General features: G+C 31.0%; 1 protein-coding gene across 4 annotated transcripts in view; it reads right to left on the bottom strand.

The window, feature by feature from the left end:
• LOC129945001 (ecdysone-induced protein 74EF) overlaps positions 1-24,877 on the bottom strand; it is a 191,735-nt gene that overhangs the window by 12,465 nt on the left and 154,393 nt on the right. For 2 of the 4 annotated variants that reach the window (XM_056054660.1, XM_056054661.1), the window contains 2 exons: positions 14,251-14,658; positions 5,694-5,906 (listed from right to left, as the gene is read on the bottom strand). In XM_056054660.1, the coding sequence (XP_055910635.1) occupies positions 5,694-5,906; positions 14,251-14,658 (621 nt within the window). Of the gene's footprint in view, positions 1-5,693; positions 5,907-14,250; positions 14,662-24,877 lie in introns of all 4 variants that reach the window. The other 2 variants (XM_056054659.1, XM_056054662.1) reach the window with 1 other exon arrangement.

A 24,877-nucleotide genomic window follows, 5' to 3' on the forward strand; every position in this document is an offset into this window, starting at 1 on the left:
TTTACAAGAAGGGTAGTTATAAAAGAACAGGTTGGTATGCACATAGTTGTGTATTTCATTTGGAAATGTGAAATAAAATAAACGAATTCGATAAAACTAAAACATATTGTTGGGCGCCACTTAAGAAAAAAGGTTTAAATATGTCGTAATTTTGAAAGATCACTATTACTTGAACAGGTAGATATTTATAGTACTGTAAATAGTGCAACATAATAGAGATACTACTTGTTAGAATTGATTAAGATAAGCTCTAAACAACATTTTAAAAAAGCGCCATCTGTCGGGAACAACAGAAGAAAAAAGTAACTGGAATTTGGTAGTTGCTTTAAGAAAGTTACTACAAACGCGATATTTAATAAAAATTTTTGCTATTGAAATTGTTTTGTCGGGCGCCAGTTAAGATAATATTAAGTTAAGCTCTAAATGACGTTTTAAAAAGGTGTCACCTGTCGGCAACAACAGAAGAGCAAAGTAATACTATTTGAATTTGGTAGTTGCTTTAAGAAAGTTACCACAAACTCTACATTTAATCGATATTTTAGCTATTTAAATTATTTTGTTGGGCGCCAGTTAAGACAATATTGAAATTTTTCCAAATTTCATGTATATATGTACCTTAAGTTTAAGCACAACAAACTCAGAGTAAATTTGTAAGCATAATAAATAGCGAAATGATTGTTTGTATTTATTATTTGTCCAGCAAAATTTTAAAGTCGTATTTTAATGTTGAAACCTAAATCTACAGATCATATTGAAATCTTATCTTGGCACTAAGAATAAACCACAGAAATTGGTTTTATCTTAAACTGTAGTAGGTTTGTATATTTTTGAAACCACACGAGCAAAATTTAGCAATGTACATACGTAGGTACAAACCTACTTCTGGATAAGGGAAAAGCATACTTTGAATCGACTTAAATGCCAAACATATTTTTTGTATATTCGTTTAAAATAAAACTTCCTTTACTCCAATTTCTTGTAGTTCATAGAAGCACAAAATATTCACAAATAAGAAAGAGCTTAAATGGATTTTTTTTGTCAAATTATTTTGTTTTGATCGAAATACAAAAATAAACTACATTCTATTGTGTTGAAGTTTATATATAGTCATTAATTGCCGGAAGTAAAATTCACGACGGAAACTAGACTTCTTGAACGATTTGCTTAATTTGTTTATTTTTGCTGACATTTGTGTCAATAAATTCATTTATGATTTCTTTCGATTTTATGCTGGGCTTACACAACTGGCAAAAAATCGCATGTTTATTTTGCAACATTTTATTTTTTGCAGTAAATACGTTTATACTAACAAAATGGCTCAAGTATTCTACAAATGTTGGCCATCGCATGATCAAGTATAGATTTTGACAGCTAAAGGGAAAACTTCAGGTTCAGAATTGAATCTATACATATTTCTGTAATTGATTGCATTGAATATAAAAATCATTTTTTTTTTAATCTTAAGCAAACATTCCAAGCTTCATAAATAATAATAATAACTGCTTTCCAACTTATTAAGACTTGTTTAAGTATGAATTAATATTCTTTTGTATTTCTAAGAATTTAAACTCTATATACGTCTTGAAGTGAATATAAAAACTTTAAGCGAATGCAATTCTATAGAAAACAATAAAGTGTATTGTCTTTTTATGTTTTTTTTTTGCAAAATTGAATTGGTTATTTCCTTAACATTTTCTTTTTTTTTAATAAACAAAGCGAAACAGGTAGGTATTTTGATGACACTCAATATAGGTGGGTACAATCAATTAATTGACGGAAATATTACACAATGCGTTTGCTTCTCTGCTATAAAAATAATGTAGGAAATGGATAGACAGTGATATTGAATTTCAGGCAATATTTCAAATTATTTAATTGGATTATGTGATTCCCGTAACTCTGCGGCAATATTAGGAGAGCTTCGTTTAAAATATCTTTTTTGGATGTGTGAACTCCATTCTGTAAACTTTTTTCAGAACGTTTTAAAGTTTCAAATACACTTATGAACTAATTGAAAATAAAACTAATTCCTTAACTCTTCGTCTCAGAGTACTTTTATTTCGTGATAATTCTTCCAAAAAAGACTAAACAAACATACCTTTTAGACGAGTTCAAATATTTATATAACTTTTGGTGAAAACAAAACTTAAGTTGTCAAAAAAAGGTTAAGTTCATGTGTTTTCATGAGGTTTAAAGTTTCAAATACACTTATGAACAAATTGCAAACAAAACTATTTTCTTAACTCCTCTTATTAGAGTACTTTTATTTAGTGACAACTCTTTAAAAAAAAACTAAACAAACATACCTTTTAGACGAGTTTAATTATATATATTTTTACAGGCAATACAAAACTTTGAATGAAAACAAAACTTAAGTTGTCAAAAAAAATTAGTTTTTTGACAGAAATTCTGAATTTCAATTTAAACTGTGAAAGCACTGTCAAAATCAAAAATAATCTCGTGGATCCAAAGTCCATTGTGCACTTCAGCAAAATAAAGGTTTTTTTTGTAATAATATCGTAGTTGACTTTGACATAAATATAAGTGTCATCTGACAGTTTTGTAGTTTTGTTTGATTTTTCATGATACACAATTATAAATGTCAATATATTCAAGATTATAATTATGTCACTTTTTATTTGACAGATATGTCAAATGGGAAAATCGTGATGAAATATATTCAAGATCATAATTATGTCACTTTTTATTTGACAGAAATGTCAAATGGGAAAGGTATGATGACAATTGTCAATTTTTTCTTTTCAAATCTATTTGCGATTGATTTCAAGTTATATGAATAATTTATCTATTTATAAATAAATATGCATATAAATGAAAAGAAAAATTCAAGTTCAATACCAATTCATTGAGTTGCTCTTTGTAAACACAAAGATGACAAGTATTATTGACACACAAACGTATGAAAATCTCATGCGGAAAAAGCTCCCAAATGGTTGTCATTTTGAAAAAAAGCTTGTGATTAGCCACAAAACCACTTAACTGAAATGAATGTGTTTTTTGTTGTTTTTTTTGTTAACAAACATAAATAAGATGATACCAATGGATATCACATTAAAGCCACTCAAAGTGTCATTTCTTTCGAGTCAAAGCACTAAATTATCTTGAAAATACAAAAATAAAATTAAAAAAAATATTTGCACGTTTAAACTTCATCATATTTTTTATACCCAAATAGAATGTAAATATATAAACACGAGTTAAATATTTGAGGATATTGCGGAACTAGTGTGAACACCTACTTATTCCACAAATCCAAAATATAAAATTAAATGACGACTCATTTTTATAAAATACAAGTTAATTTGAAACAAAACAGCACAACATTTTACTTAAGTTGTTATTTCTAAGTATTTAAAAATTAAAAATAAAATGAAAAAAATATTATTTAAAAATCATAACAAACCAAAATGATTTGAAAATTATTTTTAAAACACAACGAAGAAAGGTATACAAACTCATGTACCTACAAACGTTTATGTATGTTAATTCTCATCAATAAAATTAAACTTTTGGAGAAATCCAAAATATAAATAGAAATATACTATATTATATTTTTTTCATTTTGTGACTTGTGGTTGTGTCTTTAGGAGGCGGAAGCCACGGTAATTAAATAAATATTTTGAAAATTCGCGTGTTACTCGTAATTTGCACGAGAAAAGCAATAAATTGGTTAAAATGTCAAAACCAAAATACGATTTTCTTGTTTCGTTTTATGTGAGAGTTTGTTTTTTGAATACTGCTGTTAATAAAATTGGGTATGTATGAACATCCATTTGAGAACAGATTTTTGGAAAATTCATTTTTGGAAATGAAAAACAAGGATTTTTTTCAGAGAAAACGTTTTTATCTTAGTAATCATTATAAATATTAAGAGGTCGTTAAGGAATAAGCCTTAAAATGTATTTCAAACCTTTTAATAAAACTTTGTTTTCAACTTAATTAAATATGTTATAAGTTGTATGTATTACATATCAATCAATGGCCTATCCATAAAATGTTGATATAAAATAAAAGTTGCATTTCTTAAGAGAAATTATTAAATATTTTTCGTCTTGAATCGATAGAAGAACACTATTATGGACCTTCAAGTTTTAAATTAGAAGACATCGGTGGAAATTTAAGGTCAACTCTTCGAGAAATAAAGAGGTCTTACAATACTATAAACTGCGAACTGTGTCTGCAAAATATTGAAAACTGTCAAAAAGTGATAACTTCAATACGTTCTTGAAGCGTTTTTCGGTCCTTTTTAGTAATGGCGTATTTTACACTTGTCAAATGTTAAAAGTGACAACTAGCTAGCATTCAAAATGACACCTCGTATTGGAAAACTTTATAAAATCTTAAATGCATAATAAATGTCTATAAGATTTATGGAAGTTACAAGAACCTTTATTCTGATATGTATTCATAAATCGTTAAATAGACAAAATAGAAGCAATATGTACTAAACCACTATTACCCGTGTTTTGTTAAAAAATCTATCAATAGTAAAGTAGGATTTAACACGAAAAACAAAAACATCATCCGCGGTATGAACACTACCGATAAAAGTTAAAGTAGAATCTTACTGCGGATGGGTTTTTGACATTTATACGAGTCTCGAATGGATCTTATGTGATTTCGTTCTCAAATGTTGGTACGATTGATATTGCATTTGTATCTCGATGGCTGTGTTCGTTGAGTAGTTGTGCATTTGGAATCATGTGTGTTTTCCATTGGGCAAAAAAATCAATTTGTTACTGTTGATATTATTTAGTATTGTTAATGACAATGGACTAACTGAGCTTATTTTGCAATAGAAAATAATAGAAAAGATTAAGTTTAAGAATACGCTTTCTACTCCATGTGCATTTTTTTTATTTGATTAAAACAAAACCATACTTTTGTACACAAACATGCAAATAAACGGACCATAATGCATTATCTGTAAAACCAACTCCTCCCCACAGGTTTTTCTTCATAAATTTTGACTCGACTCGAAAACCAGAATTGAGTCAAATCAAGCTCATTGCAACTCGATTCAAATATGTTAAGAATTGAGGTAAGCCTTAAGTTAGCTTCAATAACATATGTTAATGTAGTAGTCTACGAACAAACCCCCTTCTTGAAGCAATTGTTAAATTAACTTTTTTATAGAATCTGAATTTTCAGATGTTTTCATAATCTTCTTAAAAATTATAAATTTTATTAGTTTTAGTTAGTTTTTTTTTTTTGCTGAAACTTTCTTCTTTGTGTTTTTTGTTATTATTCTGACAGTTCTTCTTTCAGTTGCACCAATTTTTAAATACAAAAATATGGCTACTGCCGATGAGTTTTTTTTGGGAATTTTCTACTATACTATTTGGAGAATGCCAAAAAAACGGGTGAGAGTTCAAAGAACTTAAAATCCAATTCTTAAAGTTCTCAGTCAAAACTACGCCTAATCAGATGACTTAAGTCGGTTCAAAAAAGCGCATAATGGACTTAAGTATTACAAAGTTGATATTTTGATGATTCGATAAATATAGAAAGATTTTTGTTTGATAGTAAATGAAAGTCATGAGGCATAAATACGTCATTTTAAATGGCCCATCAACAAAAAATTTGGCAAAATTTAATGTCAATGCTTGTGTCAAAAGAAACATTTCAAAAAAAATGATTTTTCATAAAAACAAAAAAAATAAGATACTTACATCCAACTCCACGATTCCAAATATTCCGTAGAGGCGGCGAATTGTGATAGAAATTTGGATGTAAAAATGTACCATTTGGTACATGTCCTTGAGGTGGACAATGTGGTGGCATACCCAAGCGTGCCTTTAACTCTTCGCTGCATGGTTGGCCACCAGAACTCGAGCTATCTACATCTGAAACACCGCTATCAGCTGGACTGGGTGGAAATGATCCTGAAAGGGAAGAATAAAGCAAACGAGAAAACAACAAAAAACATGTGTTGCTATTAATAGAAAAGGATTCAGTTATATATTATATATAGATACTTTATAATAAAGAAGATACATTTTATTACTATCTTAGGAACATAAACAAAAGCAACTTATAAAAAGAGTAGACGTCTTCTTATATAATAATCACATTCGTAATCCTTCATAAATGACCTCGTTTTACTTTTCTTTTTTCTTTAGTTAGGATAAACTAAGACTTTCATCTTTCTTTTGCTTTTTTCAAGACATCAATACATTTAGTTCCCCCTTTTTTCATGTACATACATATATTAAAACCTTAAAGGATATTTAAACAATGCCAAAACGGGATGCATTGACGGTTTTTTTCAATTCTTCAAAATTAAATTCCATACCTGTTTCAATCAAAAAGGTTATTGAATCCCTTCATTCAAGGTTTTTATATCCTCAACGTTCACATAGCTTCTATTCAATTTTATTTTTGTTTGTGTGTAATGTAAGCGCACAGCAGGAATATTACGCGCCATAGTGCAATGAAATTTAAAACATACTTATTTTTTTTTCATTATTCAGGCCTCCCGCAATAAACCGTTTTGTAATTATTATATTTGCTTCGAACTCGAGGTTTTCCTCCTCGATCTTTTTTATTATGACTTGCTATCGAAACTCGAATTAAATTTCGCTCCACAAACCCATAAAAGGCAAGGTCCTTGTTCGATAACAAAGAAAAAGGTAAACAAAAAACTATACACCGAGGTTCAAGGACTCCTGTCTTTTACTTAAAAAAAAAAATATAAAAACTGAATACCTTCACAGCAAAAAAAAAAAAAAACATTCCCAGACATATTGTCTCGTCAAAACACTCACAAACCGAAAACGCTGAGTAAACCGTTCCAAACATATTATTATCATTTTAGGGGACCCAAATAAGTATTTCATCAAAAGTGCTCGCATTCGCATCTAACAACAAAAAGCGGCTTGATTCTTATATTCTTGTTTGATATCTACAGGTGAAAAAAAAAACTGTCTTTTCGAGTGGAATAGGTAGGTTAAGGTATGTCATGAAATATGGAGGCTACACAATAAAGGATTTCAAGTATACACAAGCAGACACGCACGGATATGAGAACCGCATAAGTGTCCTTAAATCAAAACATTGAGACGGGGGTTTTTGCGGGACAACAACAATAAATGTTTTGCGAAAAAACGAAAAAAAAATATCAATACAACTGATCATCTAATTAGGTTACCAAAACCTTAAGATGACGCGGGAATGTTGTTATTTGGTTTATTGAAACTATAAAAATTGACATCTGCATGTGAGTGTCATTTAAAGGTCCTGTGAAAGTTAATTCTTCATCATTTTTGACTGTCAAAGGGACACTTAAAGAAAAACATCTGCTTAAAGGTATACACATAAATCGAAAGGAAAGGATTTCTTCTCAGATCGCGTAGGTGAAGGTGAAAGGGAAAACAATTTTATAATTTTCATTGTCCAAAAGGGTTTTTTTCAATTTTTCTATTTGCAAAATTTAAGTGAATTTTCTATTTTCTATGATAATTATGCGAATTTTTGTTGAAATGTGTATGCATAGGTAAAAATCTATTCAAAGAGATCGTGGGAAAAGTTTTGAGATGAAAAATTGGTTTTTGATGTTTGTATTCAATACGAGAAAAAGAAGTTTAATTTGTGGAAAATTTAATCAATTTATCAAGATATAATAACTTTTCGGATTTTCTGTGTTTCGAAAACGTCTAAAGGGGCTTCAAAAACTAATGACTTAATGTTAAACTAATGTTTTAACGTATACCTCCTATTAATCGGAGAATCGAAAAGGAGAGATAAGGCCTAGAAATTAATAGCTTACTATAAATGAATACTTAAAGGCCCTTGATAAACACTGCCATTAAGTTTTAAGGTATGTATACTTAAAAATGACTAGAAATTAGTAGGATATTCAAGTGCCTTCAGTTCTTAATGTTTTAAGGAGTTGGAGTTTGTATAATCTAGAAACTTTAAAATAGTAGAGACAAGTTACAAAATTTGTACATTAAAGAAAATTTAAATTATCTCTTGTGCCCCACTTAAAATTGGATTCAAATTTTCACCATTTTTCATGCTTATTTTATTTATTCGCTAAAATTTGATGAAAAATATAAGTTTTTGTTGATAAAAAAGTCGAACATAAGTTAACGAAATAAGTTCAAAAAACATAAACAGTCTAAATCTATGTTTCAAAAGTTTAAAAAAAAAAATTAAATGAACGTTGAAAAATAAATATCCCAGCTTAAGTTTTAACATTTTTTAGATGTAAAAGCAGGAACCTTCGAGACAAGATATTTTACCCTCTCTTTTTAATGCCAAAAGAATATTATGGAACTCAGAAAAATAAAATGTCAGCTAATAATTTCTAATACCTCGTAATATAATGAATATCGCTATAAATTAAATTAGTCCATAAGCCCTGATATCTCCTAAATAATAAATAATAGAAGCAAGGATTTTGCGGATAAAATATTCTTACAAAATAAAAGTTCTTTTATTCTTGAATACCAAAAATATCCTGAATTCCTAAAAATATCTTGCAAGTAAAAAAAACCTCCCAATACGTCTTAAGCCCTAGGAACTGAAAATGTTTGACAAATTATTAATTTTTCTTAGGATTTTATTGCGAACTTGCATAAAATAAGGCTTTTAGACCCTCTGGAAGTTAAATGCAATTTCAAACATTAATCTGAACTTAGAAAGGTCAATATCATTGATTTGATCTAGTTCATACTTTACCTTAAACGTCAAAACCACGTTATGAAAGTTTTATTGAAGTCGAAGAATAGTTCTTCAATTTTGATGACAGTTAAAATAACATTACAAATGGTGGCGTTCTCTTTAGTTACATAATTTTGACGTTTCATCATGACATTTTAAACATGCATACAATTAAGGCATTTAAACCTTCTGGGAGTTGTATCGAAACTTAAAAAACGTCAATCTATTATTTAATTCAATTCATTGATTTGATCTAGTTTATACTTCACCTTAAACGTCAAAACCACGTTAAATGAAAGTTTCTTTGAAGTCAAAGAATAGTTCTTTAATGTTGGTGACAGTTAAAATAACATTGCAAATGGTGGCGTTCTTTTTAGTACCCTCATTTTGATGTTTTATCATGACATTTTTCCTCCATTTTAAAGATTCGAAAGAAATAGTAATTAAAATGAATGGAAGGAAGATAAAAAATGAAACATTATAATTAACCACTTGAAGTTTGAGCATCTTCTATTAAATGCAAGTAAAGCATCATGAGACAACATTTTTGAACTTTCAACGTAGAGTGTTCTCAGCTAAATATCATCTCTTGAACTGTCAGATATTGAGAATTGTGAATTTAATGAAAGCTGTCAGAACATTGGAACAGTAATACCAAGAGGTTTAATACAAATTCAAAAATAAAATTGTTTGTAAATGTTTTAAATATTATCTGGTAAATATTGTTAAATTTTGGATTTTGACTTTTACCCATGTTATGTGAAGTGTCGGTTTTTCAATAAGAACAATCTTAACAATGATACGTCAAAAGTGACATTTGTGCATAATCAAAATTGACAAATTTACAAACAATACTCGTTTATAACCATTTGTCATGAAAAAAGGTGCGTTTATATTACCAATTACCATCATTCTTATATTTATAGCATTTAATTATATGCATGAAAATCTATTGAATACTTATTATTAATATACCTCCCTTATTCTACCAAAACAACAGTCCCGATATTTTTTGTATGTGCAAAATTAAACCGTTTGTATATGCAAAAAAAAGGAAATATCCAAATAACTGTGAAATTGGATTATCAGCTTTTTGAAATCGAGGTAAGCCGAAAAAGTAGTTATGCGTATAAGTACTTGTATTCATTGTTTTGTTTAAAACTTAAACTATACAAAATAAAGGACTTCATTGATAGTTAAACATTTCATATCACACACATGCACATTAGTCAGGTAGATATATACAAACAAATAATATAGAATAAGGATTATCCACATCAAGTACTTGAACAATATACGAGCCAATATTCTCGCCTTACGATCATCAAACAATAGCCATTCATTGACCGCTTAAGGGTCGCCTCCTCCGGTCTTCTGCTGTGTCATGTTGCATTGGTTGTCGCATTTCATTCAGTACTATGAAATACCCTCAACTAAATATGTATAGAAATACTTTTTGCGTGAATAGAATAAAATATCAATTGTTATTTCACGTTAACGTAATATAATCAATTTTCTCCAAATCTACTTGCTGATGGAATACATTTTTGTACAAATAATATGAACGGAACACATGTGCGGGACCCTTTTATTCCCCTCCCACGCACATGCACATGCAAAATAAATTGCGTTAGAAAAAAAGCAACCCTTCAAAAAGAGTTGCACAAGTCTGAGTCATCACCATCATCACTCAGCAATTGTCAAATTTATATCATCTGACATTGGAGTAACTCTTTTACCACACCGTCCGGTCCGACTGAATAAACACACAAAGAGTGAACTGTCAATATTATCATCAATGGAAATGATTTTCTATTGTCATTTTTGGAGAGTGAATTGTATTTATTTATTCACCGATTCAGCGGGTTAATTTGGGCAAGATGATGCTTATGAATGGGTATTCCTAACCCCATGTCATGGAGGTATGCAGATGTTTGTCTGTCAGATTACTTAACCTTGGTGTTTTTCTTGCACTACATTATGGAATTATGGGACAACACAGTTGCATATACGTATTGAGGGTGTTACGCATATGACAATTAAGTCACTATTATATTTTTTGACAGATCGATTACGACGCAAAGAATAACGTACACAGTACGCCACTCACGTCAGATAAGAAACATTGTCCTTGATTAGGATTGCATCTGCGAAAATTCATTGCAAAATGTGACGAAAACTTACCAAAAATATTTTATAAGAAAAAAAAGGATGTTTGCATAGTCATCCACATTTATAGCATGTGTCTATTGTACGCAATATTTTTGTGTAAAAGGGAAAGGATTGAATTAGATTTATAAGAGAATGAGCAGATGTTAGGCAATGAGGATGATGATGATGCTGAAGTCGAAGCTGATGATAAAGGCCGAGCAGCGCAAAAATTAAGGACAACGTTCTAATGAATGTTTGATATGAAAAATTGTCAAACAGCCACAGTAGACCGACCAGTTGGCGGGTAATAAGTTATATTGACATTTGGGGTAGTGGTTGAAAGTTGAAAGGAATATTTAGAAAAAAAGGTTTCATCAAACCTTCTTAATTTAATCCCTAATGCAAAGCAAAAAGGAGACACAAAAAAAGAGTTAGAGAATCGATTTGATACCTCTTCATGCGTGGACACTGGTCAGTTTGCGCAAAGAAAAGGGATATTCTTTGTGAAAACAAAAGGGGCGAGTTGATGAAAAGAAGGAAGCGACAGCCAAAGATATATTCTCACACACAATAGCCGGGTGTCCAGTATTCCTTTTATTATTATTTTATTTTTTTAATATCATGCGGAAGGTAAATATACATCCATACATCTTCGTTTCTTCTTTTTTTTTTTTGTTATAAGACCTCTATCTCCTCCAAGAGGTATTTAGGATTCAACCCTTCTTATTCTTCGTCTTACGATTAAATGTGTGATTTTTCTTCTATTTTTTTCTTTAGTTCTTCGGGAATAAAGATCATCATGTTCCGCAATCGTTAATTTATGCACACGAAGATCCTTTTCCTTGTTTATAAGGACGACGATCAAATAGTAGGTAGGTTTATATGATGGGGGAATTAAATGTGTTTGATATCAAACAAAAAAAAAAACTATCAGGAAAGGAAGAGAAAACCTCGTCAAGGATAATTGATTCATCGCTTGACCAACGGTCAGTTTTATTTGAATAGAATAAAATGAAGGAGAAGATAAAAAAATCTGAAAAAAAGGATTTTCAGGAAGGATGCGTTGCGCATAATATTTAAGAAATCTACGCGTATTTCTACACGAGTATAATAGAAACAGGAAGGTGATTTTATATAAAGATGGAATTTGAGATAGTCATTTTTCTTGATATACAATTTTCTAGATCTATTAATAAAAAAATGAAGAAGAAGAAGAAGAAGTAAACCCTTTTTAGTATTAACGGTTCCTTAGGTCTTGTAGCTGTATATATTAAAAGAATGACAAACAATAGACACCGGTCAAGGTTGTATTCTTATATTGAGGTGACCACTTACTTACTTTACTATAATTTTTTTCTTATACTCAAGGGTTCTGAGGGAATAAATCCTTTTATATTGAGTTTATTTTTTTTTTTGTTATTTTATTTTTATAATAAACTTTTCATAAAAGATTTTGATGCTGTTTAGAAAACGAAAAAAACTAAGATTTCGCAAGACAAAAAAAAATTATACAATTGAATTCGAGTTTTAGCGCGGGGCGTTGAGGTTTTGTCACCGTTAATGTCCTAAAATTTGTGCGTGTACCTTAGGTTCAGGTTCATATTTCTTTTGTAAAATGAGGACTAAAGTCGGTATAACTGGTAGTCATGTAGTTATACAAATACAAAATAGAGAAAAATGTCATTAAACTTGATTTTTTTCTCAAAAGTGTGATTATTTTTAAATAAGACAACTACTGGAACTCAGAAAAATAAAATGTTAACTAATAATTTCTAATACCTCGTAATATAATGAATATCGCTGTAAATACAATCAATCCATAAGCCCTGATATCTCCTAAATAATAAACAATAGAAGCAAGGTTTTTGCGGATAAAATATATCTACAAAATAAAAGCTCTTATATTCTTTAATACAAAAAATATCTCGAAGTCCTTAAAATATCTTGCAAGTAAAAAAACCTCGCAATACCTCTTAAGCCCTAGGAATTGCAAATTTTGGACGAATTATTAATTTTTCTTACGAAATTAATAAAATTACGGCATTTAGACCTTCCATGAGTTGAATGCAATTTTAGACATTCAAATTAAGACATCAATCTAAACTTTGAAACGTCAATATCTTATTTAATTAGATTCGTTGATTTGATGTAGTTCATACTCTTCTTCAAACGTTAAAACCACGTTATCAAATGTTCATTGAAGTCAAAGAATAGTTCTTCAATTTTGGTGACAGTTAAAAAAACATTGGAGTGGTGGCGTTCCCTTAAGTTACCTCATTTTGACTTTTCATATTGACATTTTAAACACGCATAAAATTAAGGCATTTATACCTTCTCGGAGTCGAATCGAAACTTAGAAACGTCAATATCGAATTTAATTCAATTGATTCATTTCATCTAGTTCATATTTCACCTTAAACTTTAAAACCATATATCAAAGTTTTATTGAAGTCAAGGAATAGTTCTTCAATTTTGGTGACAGTTAAAATAACATTACTAATGGTGGCGTTCTCTTTAGTTAGGTACTTTATTTTGACGTTTTAGCACGACATTTTTCGTTCATTTTCTATTTCGAAAGAAACAGCAATTTAAATGATTGGACGATAAGAGAATGAAACGTTATAATAAACCGCTTGAAGTCTGAGCATCGTCTCATGCGAGTAAAGCATCATGAGATAACATTTTTGAACTGTCAAAGTACAGTGTTCTCAGCTAAATGCCACTTATTGAACTGTCAAACATTGAGAATTGCAAATTTAATGAAAGCTGTCAAAATTATGCAACAGTAATGTCAAGAGGTTAGATACAAATTCAAAAATAAAAGTAACATTAGATTAAGAGTAATGTTTGGAAACCATTTTGGTTGGGTTTGATCATCGTTCAAAAATGAGATAAAATTTCCGTTGAAAAATGTGTTTCATGATTAGCTGTCATTGGTATCGGGGGAATAAACAGTTTTAATTTTTGACAGTTATATTCCAGAAGCTTTGAAAAACCTATTCATTTTGAAAAAAAGTTTTTCTGAAAAACACTACAAAATTGTTCAAATTTAAATGGCGCCCAATTCAAGCCTTTTTAATAAATTCAATAAATGTGTCCACGCATTGTTTGGGCTTAAATTAGCGGAATACAAAATACATTATGAAACTAATAGAAGTTAAAACTACATTTTTGTGTGATAAATGTTTTACAGTGTAAAAACGTTTTTATGCCGACGTTAGAGCTGTTTTTCAAGATGCGAAAAGCGAGTCTATTTTATACATGTATGTAAGTAAAAATGTTATAAAATGGTAAAAAAGTTCTAAAAACAATACCCATAGCGTAAATATTAATGATTAAGGAAAAGGGTGAACACCAAGGACCCATAAAAATAAACATTAATATATGTATAATGATATAAAATCAACTGACCTGTACTGGAGGTGCAATAATTTCTATGGTACGGTGTACTATGAATCGGCGCTCCACTTAACAAATTATGCAACAATGGCCTGTGTTGCGTTGTCGTCGCTGATTGTTGCTGCTGTTGTTGCAGAGCTGATGGACCGTTGTGTTGCGATTGCGTTTGATGTTGCTGTTGTTGTTGTTGCTGCTGCTGTTGTTGCTGTTGCTGGTGTTGTGGCGATAAGGCAGTGTTATGCTCTGATTTTATGTGCAGGGCAGCCGCCGCAGCGGCTGCTGCTGCTGCTACAGCTGATAACGATGACTGATGTTGCTGTGCCTGAGCTTGTTGTTGTTGCTGTTGTTGTTGTTGTTGCAGATGATGAAGTGATGTAGGTGGTGGGCTTGGCGATTGTTTTATAATTGGAATTTCAGTATCTACTGAAAAGAAAAAAAAAAAACGAATTATAAGAAATGTTGATACACTTAAATTATATATTTATGACGACGACAAAAAGTTGTTTATTAAAGTCACAAAGGCAAGAAGTTTATTATTCACACACAAAATCAATGCCCTAAAGACATATCTGCAATTAACTCTTAAAAGGCTTTATATGTGTGTGAAAAGAGCCTACAAAGTTTCACAACGCATAATATCTGCTCTGCGTATAAAAAGCACCTCTTTCAACTTAATTTGTTGTTTTTTTTTTTAAGCTAACCTATATATATCCGCTTCAAATAATCAAATAAAAAAAAGAATAAGGTGTGCAGAATTGCTGTGGCAAATACAGCTATTATTAAGTTTGGTTGATGATGGCGAAACACCGCGCCACACATCAAGACTTGTATGCCAAGCCAAAGCCTTAAAAAATTGTACTTTCAAATGGTCGACCAACATTCTACAGATTTGCTCCAAGGAATGTTACCGCACTAAGTGCTGCACACATGCCAGTGCCAGACCAGCAGCTATACAGTTAGCCTCAATGAACTAACCAAACAGCCAGCCAGCCAGCCAGCCAGTAAAGCCATTCAGCCAGCAGGCGTATTATAGTTATAAAGTGCGTGAGACTTACGCAATACACATCACATACAGTTCAGTTTGTGTGCTAGAAAATATAAGGCAAATGGATGCATTGAATGAATGTTTCAATATATTTTTCTCTTTCAGATTCTTAGAGATTTATATATGTGTATAGATGTAGAGCTTTTTGATTTATTCTTGGATTGAAATTGATTTCTAACCGTTTTTGGTGAGGCCCCACCCTTAAAACTCAAAGAGTAAAAACATTACAAAAAAAAAGAAAATAAAGTGGAATGTCAAAACTCCTTTTTCCCCATACCTAACCTACTAAAAACTTCAAAATGCACTTCAATTAGCATAAGGCGAATATTGTATCTAGTACGTACATATATAGATACATATGTTTATTTGTCACAAGCGCAGCAGATCGATACGGCTAGACAAGGTATTACGATACAGATACATATACCGGCGCATGTTTTTATGTTATATGGAGCTAAATTTTATAAGGGGGTGCGAACAACTGTAGTGTGAAATAAAATGTCTTTGTTTTAAAAGTACCTTACCTTATGCACCTTTATGTACTCACCACACCTTCTTGTAAAAGAAGATGAACTATTAAGCAAGCAACTTTGACTTTTAGGGATGTACACAGATGGAAAGATACGAATGAAGAATAGACGTTTTTGATTTAATAAAGGTACAGATGTGCTTTGAAGCTCAATTAAAAAAAGGTGATTGAAATTCGACAATCCTATGAATATTTTTCATTCCTGGATCCAATATTAGTCCATTCTATGAATGTATTCAGCTGAAGTAAAGTAATCTAGCGATAATGCTTCATTTGACAGCTGTCAGATGATTGTTGCTCATTCAATATCTATATTAACATTTTAATATGGCTTTTTAGAAAAGAACATTAGTATTGGCAAAAACAGTTTAAATATACTGTTTTGACAGCTGTCAGATGATTGGTGCTCATTCAGTATCTACACTGACATTTAAATATATCTTTTTGGAAAAGAACACTAGTATTCTCAAAAAAAGTTTAGATACACTGTTTTGATATTTCAGCACTAAAAATTCTTTTTTATAAAGTGTCAAAGTTTTCATTTTGGTGAAATTCATTTAGAGTAGATTTGTGACCAGAATATTTTATCATTTATCATAAATGTTCCTTTCATCCCTGACAACAGTACTCGCACACAGGAATGGTTGAGAGTTGTCAGTCACTAGGCCCTAGTTTCCAAACGGACTGTTCCGCCACCCAATTTATTTATTTTATCATAAATATTGCTTTTTTAGAAATGGATTCAGCCGATATAACTACATTAGTACTGCTTTTTCATAGTATTATGTCAATCTGACAGATACTTTGTGTTTTTTATCAGTGTGTTATGACATTTCATGATGTGCATATGACTTTTTAAAGAATATTATTGGAAATTTATAGCAAATATACAAATACAAGTCTTTAACTTTGAAGCAATTGACATTTGTTGCTATTTTAAAATGTATTGTTTTTTTATGGAAAGAAATTTATCTTATAGCTTAAAATTGTTTTTAGTTAAATTTTAAAACCAACTTCAATTTACTCTTCATCTGTCAGTTTCATCAAAATAAAGTTTGTCACTTCTGACGTTCTTAAGTGCAAACCACTTTTGTTATTATTATCAACGTGTGCATCATCTTTTTAAAAGTTCTCATAACAAAGTCATTGAAACTATCATTTCAATTATCCCAACACAATGTGACACAAATGTCAAAAAGTACAAAATTGTTCGTTTTCATGCAAAACGTCATTTCATATGCAGTTATTTACATCTTAATTCATATCGTCTTAACTGATGATCCATAATTAGACATTATATCCAATTTTAACCTATCGATTAAGCAATTTTTCTCCTGCTGTCATGTCAATTAAATGTCATTTCCCTATATAAAACGACACACAAACCTAATTTATAGTAAAACACCTACAATAAAACATAGAAGAACAATAAACCATTAACAGATTTATCACTTCATTTAAATAAACAACAACAATAATATCAAAATGAAGAAAAATCCGGCTTTTTTTCAAAAAGAGGTAAATAGGCCAAGTCAATAGTGCAAGTAAATGAATTTATAGTTTGGTTTGTATACTCAGCTAATCGACAAATTTATATCTACACCTACTCTCAGTTTATTCAGAAAAATAAAAACTACAACAAAAACCAACCCACAACAATGTGTCTAGCAGCAGAAAAAAAAGCCTATAAACATTGTATACATGAGTAACCATCAGCGCCACCATCCATCGCACACCGGTAAAATTTATGTATATCTATAGAAATGTTGTGTGTTGCAAGAGAATTATATATTTTAATTTTAAATACCCATAGAAACCATACTAGTGCGCGCGTTGCATTCCTTCAATTAAATATCTCTCTAGATATAGGTTCTAGAAATTCAAATAAAAATAATAAAACAAGTAATGTATACAGTGTAGAAAAAAAGTATTACATTTCTAGCCATAGACGCGCACACATAATGTATGCCCGCCAGAGCCATAGAAAAGCTTCTATATAGATATGTAGAAATATAATTATTCCACTCAATGAAAGTCATTCCTCTCATTTTGACGTTTTATAGTTTTTCACCACACACACATTCAAACTTCACCACACTGCAAAATCAACGGAAGTGAAAGTGAAAATATGCACAAGCAAAAACATAGAAAAAGGAGACAAAACTATATAAAAACTAGGCGCTTCATTTGAATAAACTTCGTTCACTCTTCCTCCGGCCTAATTCTTCTAAGGCCTCCTAGAAGTCTTGGGGGTACATAAATAAGAAAGAAAGAAAAAAAAAATATCAAGTGTGCACCACTTTCGCCGGCACCCTGTACCAGTTTTAGTTTGACTTTTTTGTTATAAGAGCGTATCTCTATAGATTTTATACCGTTTCTGTTTATTTTCTTTCCTTTTTTTTTGCATACAGTTTGTTACTGCTTGAGATGCTGCTGAGATGCATTTGCCCTCCATTAAAAGTGATTTGTATTTCCGCCACTTGGAGTCGCACTGGATTTTCTACTCCATCTTGTTTGCCTACTGACATTTGAATAGTTTTTTCTTTTTTTTTGTCTATTTTTGTATGAATGTATTGGCCGGAAAAACTAAGTTATCTTCTAACGATGTTAACGCCAATTTTGTTGTTGTTGTTTTTCCTTGCGTTCGTGTGAGTTAGACGGAAGAAGAGGAGGAAAAGCGATAGAGTTGAGTATATGGGCACCTACATAAACATCTCTTACCAAGTTGATGCACTCAACTATACTATACATGCATCTGACATCTCTCATAGCGTGGCATAAGGCATAGCGTGCAAAACTAAATGACGACAACAGTGAACAACGACAAATACGACGACGACGACGAGAACGACAACGACAACGACAACAACGACTAGCGACGATACACTAAGCCTTGACCTGATTTCTCTTTCTATCTCTTTCGTTCGTGAAGTGCATTGGAGCGTATGCAACTGCAATTTAATAAGCTTATAGCACAATGTACGACATAAGCGGCAGCAACAGCGCTGCAGCCAGAAGCGCCAGGCAGCAGCGGTAGTGAATAGTGATGGGATGGCAGTGGCAGCCGTAGCAGGCTCTATCATTTTCCGAGTGAGGAGCGTCCGCTTTTACTCTTAAAGTATAGGTACACACACACATACAGAATGTTCCTATCTTCTACAATTTTCGCTGTCTCTCTAAGTCCAATGTGCAACAAATTGATGCATCTAATGGTCTTTGTAGAAAACAGCAAAAAAGAAAAAAAAAAGTATAAACGTTAGAAAAATTATTTGCTATTTTCTTTTGGCATTTCATTTTATGTTGTGTGTGTGTGTATATGTACGGATGTGCAGCTTTACGTTGCATGAACAAGGTATGATGACTTATAATGATGTTTGTATTGCTTTGTTGAGCTGCATTCTAGAAGTGCCTCAACTTTTACTTTCTATCCTGCTGCTTGCTTTTTATGGAACTCGTAGAGTCGTAGAGTGTGATGTTGTGAAGGGAGGGAGGAGGAGGGGGGGTGGAATGGGGGTTGGGTGATGATAATTATGTTGGGCGCACTTGTAAAATGAATTTTAATTTGTCGGATATTTTTCTCCTCATTTCACGTGCATAATTGACCCTGACTCATATTCAAAAAGAAAACGAAAATAACATAAAAAAAAAGTTTAAATTAACAAACAAAAATGGGCTACACTCGACTCGTACCTATTCGAGGAAGAATCGTGAGGAGAGTATTAACACAAAAAAATAAATTAAAACCCAACCGTTTGTTGAATAAAATTTATTTTTTATAGCTACCGCATTACCAAAAATGCCGTGTGTAGCCTGTGTAATAGATTAAGTAGTATCCGTTCAGATTTTGGTTTTTATTTTTATTTTTATATAATTTCATTAAAAAAACAACAACATCAAGAGCTATGCGATTTATTTTTGTGTTGAATCATACATAAACAACAATTTGAATGATGTGAACCTGCCTGCCTTTCCTCCTAAGTATTTATCAACAATAATGATCGAACGGATCGAAATTAACGACCGACGCGCTGCAGTGCCGACAACGCGACCGATCAACCGACCAAACGATCGACCGACCGACTTACCGACCGACAACGACAAACACGAGGAGAGTGTATAGATAGAAATGTGTATAGAAGGAAGAAAAAAAACCTAGACCTAGTTTTTGTTTTTGCATTGTTGTAGTTGTTGTTTTATCGGGCGGGCGCGCTTCTCAATTTTTAATCATTTTAACTTGGCTTGGTGATATTAATCGTTGTTGTTAACCCAAAAAAAGAGGGGGTGGTATATTCCAACACTATGTGCGCAAAAGGGTTGAGTAATGATATTGTTGTATATATTTTTATTTTATTTTTGCAATAAAGTGATAAAGTTTCTTGTTTGCTGTCAATTATTTATTTCTAGCTATAACTTCAATTAGCTGTCAATTTTTTTGATTGTTTTTGTTTATTATTGAGGTAGGTAATAGATACTTTATGTATACAGGTAGAGGTTAGTTATAAAATAAATTATAACAAACACATGTACATCAGGTGATTTAGAAGCTAAGTACATTAATTATTTTAAATTTAACACCATTTATTATTTTTTTAAACAAATAAATGACATTTAAATGACAGATAAGGCAGTGTATCTACTTGAATTCGAAAATGTTTTAGATCTGTTTAGATTTTAAAATATATACAATGACGGAGAAAAAACTTCTCCTCTTCAATCTCTCTGTTGTTTGCGTTTGTTCCCTTTTAAAATGGGAAATTATTAGCTGGAACTTTTTTGACGTTTCCATTGAATTACCAAATCTCATGTACATAGCTGTCACAAGATCTTTTTTTTTTGCAGTCTTTTGAAGTGATATGATTTCAAAGTACAATGAAGAGGAAGAGACTCTCTTCAATCTTTCTCTGTTGTCTTCGTTTAATCCCTTTTACAAAATGGAAAATTATTAAATGGAACTTTTTTGACGTTTCCATTAAATTACCAAATGTCATGTACATAGCTGTGAACGGATCCTTTTTTACAGTCTTTTGAAGTGATTGGATTTAAAAATACAATAAAGAGGAAAAGACTCTCTTCAATATTTCAATGTTATCTTAGATTGTTCCCTTTTAAAATGGGAAATTATTAAGAGGATTGTTTGTTTCACGTTTCTATTAAATTACCAAATTTCATGTTCATAGCTGTCATCGAATCCTTTTTTACAGCCTTTTAAAGTGTTTAGAATTTATAATACAATAAAGAAGAAAAGACTTTCTTCGATCTTTCTCTGTTATCTTCGATTTTTCTCTTTTAAAATGGGAAATTATAAACAGGATTGTTTGTTTGACGTTTCTATTAAATTACCAAATTTCATGTTCATAGCTGTCATCGGATCATTTTTTTAACAGTCTTTTGAAGTCTTTAGATTTTATATAACAATGAAGAAGAAAAGACTTTCTTCAATCTTTCTCTGTTGTTTTCGTTTCTTCCCTTTTAAAATGGAAAATTATTAGCTGGAACTTTTTTGACGTTTCCATTAAATTCCCAAATCTCATGCACATAGCTGTCATCTTCAATCTTTCTCTGTCCTATTATATTGTTACCTTTTAAAATGGGAAATTATTACCAGAATTTTTTTTGACGTTTCCATTAAATTACCAAATTTCATGTACATACATAGCTGTCACCAAATCTTTTTTTACAGTCTTTTAAAGAGTTTAGATTTTAAAATACAATGAGCTAAAAAGACTCTCTCACTGTTATCTTCGATTGTTCCTTTTTAGAATGGGAAATTATGGGTTTATGGGATTTTTTGACGTTTCCATTGAATTACCAAAACTCATGTAAATGTCACCGCATATTTTTTTTTACAATCTCTAGAAGTAAAATACTTCAAATCGCTTATGGTGGCGATTCTTTATGTTTCCTTTTTTTGTCCACGAAATTAAACTTTTATCGAGGGGGCGGGGGTAGGGATGAGGAAAGATTTTTAAAATTAAAATAGCACATTTCCAGAAATTTCAAAAAATGTTGTTCTTCGTTGAAAAGACATTGAATTGAATTCTTTTCCTCCAAAATAGTGAAAAATAAGTTTTTTGGAACAAGTTTGTCTGTGTAAAAGTGAAGATGAGAAATTTTATTGAGTTAGAAATAGAACTGCAAATCCATTCCGGTTATTTATCAACATGACTTGTCAATCTGAAACTATTCTAAAATGACTGTCAAAGTAGAAGTAATAGACAAGCTTCCCAAATAGGGAAGTTAAAGATGAAGTGAAATTACAGTAAAAATGGCACTGATACACAAACTTTTTAAAAAGAGTAACTTGTGTAGAATTTGGCAAATTTTTGAACGATTTAATTTGGTAATTGTACAATTGGTTCTTTTTAAGTTCAATCGTAAAGAACGAACTGATATAGACAGCTCTAATTTTGAAGCTATTGTTTTTAATAGAAGAACCATGTCTAAATCTTTGAAAATAACAAATCTTGGACAGTTTAATTAAAATGGTACTGAAATTTAATGTTAACGATTTACAATTCTCAGCTTTTAACAAAATTATTTCCAATGTCAAATTATTACCTAATAATTCCACATTAAGTCTGAAAAATGAGTAAGAATCCATATTTCTTTATGCAATTTCCTGTGAAACACGTTTAATAGGTGTTTAATATTAAAAATACTAAGGGAAAAAGTAAAACACCACATCCCAATGCGGATATGACATTTTTTCCCACTAAGTAAACTAAATCCAACCGACATCGACAGGTGTATTTATTATCAACCCACACTTAATAAATTGACATACCTATCTTTTAGTTTTGTATTTTATTCACATAATATCTCTATCAACCCTTTCTATATTTTTATATTTATAGAACTTTTCTAGTAAATATAACATCCGTTTGCTTACTCAAAATATATATACATATGTAGACATAGGTACTTGTTATATTTTATATATTGACAATGTTAATCTTCATAATATAATATATCTAATTTTTGTTTTTCTATTGAAAATCTCTACTTTTATCGATAATATAAAAATGTGTATATAAATAAGTAAAAAACGATCAAATCGAGTAGGACAGCTACTGACATCTGGTTCGATTCAATTTGATATTCTGAAAAGCTACAAGAGTTACATAATGCAATTTTCCTATTTCTGTTTACACGTGTATTTAAGTTAAGATACAGGTGAATTATGTGAATGTTTTGTAAGTTTTAAGTGTGTTTTTTTGTATTGCTTTGATTAATATTAATTTTGACATAAATTTAGAAGCTTCGTTAATTTAGTATCAATACACAACATATTCAATGCATACCTTAGCTATAATATAGGTTAAACAAAATAAGGTAGATGACAACAACTTCCAAAAATTAATAACGACAACACGTACTTTCAATTTCATTGACCTAAATATGTATATATTTCCGAACACAAGCTCGTCGATGTCATTTTTATGTTTTTTTTTTTTTTTTTTTTCTTCACCTTATATCCGCTGTAAAACTTGGCAGCTCACCACACCAAACCAACACCAAAGGTAGATATAGAGGTTGGTACTTTACCATGAACACAAAAATAAAAAGAAACATACCATTTTTTCGCGAATTTCAGTGAAAATGTTCAAAACATGACGCATTCACACAATAACAAAACAACTGACAGTTGAGTGTTGTGTGATCCGTTCAGCATCCGTTGTAGGTAACCGAGTCTCCTCTCTTTTTTTTTCTGAGATGTTCATATACGTAGGTAATGTAGTTATGATGCATCACAAAAAGATATAACACTATAAACTGCACAACGACGACGACGACGCAACGATGATTTCACTTCTCATCCGTTCGCTTTTCAGTCATCCATTCATTCACTTTTCCTTGCCATTGCCGTGATTGGAAAACCAACAAACAAACCAAGACGGCAACAACGATGCAACGCAAGAGGCAGTGGTAAATTGCAAAAAAAAAGAAAAAAATTACCGCAAAAACGCTCGAAAAATGAAAAGCAAATGAATATGGCGCTTTTCTTGGCCAACTGAATGGAACCTTACAACGTGAATTGCATGCGGCGCTGCACACTTCCCTTTCGGATGGATATTATACACCATCAGTGCAATAACGGTAAGCGCGGTTATAAATGGCAATAAATAAGTGAAAATTTAGGTTAAGAAAAGGAACGCAAAAAAAGATTTTATACTTGACTCGTTTGGCTCGTTCGTAGTCGTCGTAACGTGAACGGAGATGACGTGCAATTTTCTTTTTTCATCCGCTTTATTTTTGTTTGGTTTTGGTTTTCTTGATTAAGTTTTTCACTATCGATTTTTCTTCTTCTCGTTAGAAGGAAGACATAAACTCTACTGTGTGATGTATAGATCGGCATATTCATATTTCTATATATTCCCCCCACCCCACCAAAAAAAAGAACGTGTTCATTCGGTTGTTAATTAATGCGTAACTTTAACGCAACGTGCCACGCATTAATTAATCTGGATGATAGCTGAAAGAATACCCTCATATTATTAAGGTAGGTATAAGTATATGAATCAAAGACTGCCTGGAAGAGAAAGAGTGACGTGTTGGTCTATGCTAAGCGCCTTAACTCACTGAACAAGAACACATCTATACATATTTTTTGTATTTCGAATAAAATTATAATTTTTATGATTTTTTATTTAGAAAAATAATCATAAAATAGTAATGAGAAACAGAGTTTCAAAATATAATTTGCTGTAATCTCAAAGAAGTTAAACATGAGCACACACACTCCTGGACATAATGCAGTCTGGTTGAATCATCATCAGCAGAGCAGGTAAGGTATGACAACTCGTCTTCCGGATTGACATCTTGATATCCGCTTTGATTGTCTAATTAGAATTCATTGAGTGTTTGCATAGTTTTTGAAATGAAAAAAAGAATGAGAGAGTTGGAGCTGAATTTTTGTGATTGTCCTTTTGGTGTTGTTTAAAAAGGATTCCATCAACAACTTCCGGTCAGGAGCAAATCAGAAAATCTATTTTTGATAGACATTTAAATAACTATTTTGTCATTCACTATTTTTTTGATAGAAATGTTGTATTTTGAATACGAAT

This window comes from Eupeodes corollae, chromosome 2, assembly GCF_945859685.1.
Source record: "Eupeodes corollae chromosome 2, idEupCoro1.1, whole genome shotgun sequence".
Taxonomy (NCBI): domain Eukaryota; kingdom Metazoa; phylum Arthropoda; class Insecta; order Diptera; family Syrphidae; genus Eupeodes; species Eupeodes corollae.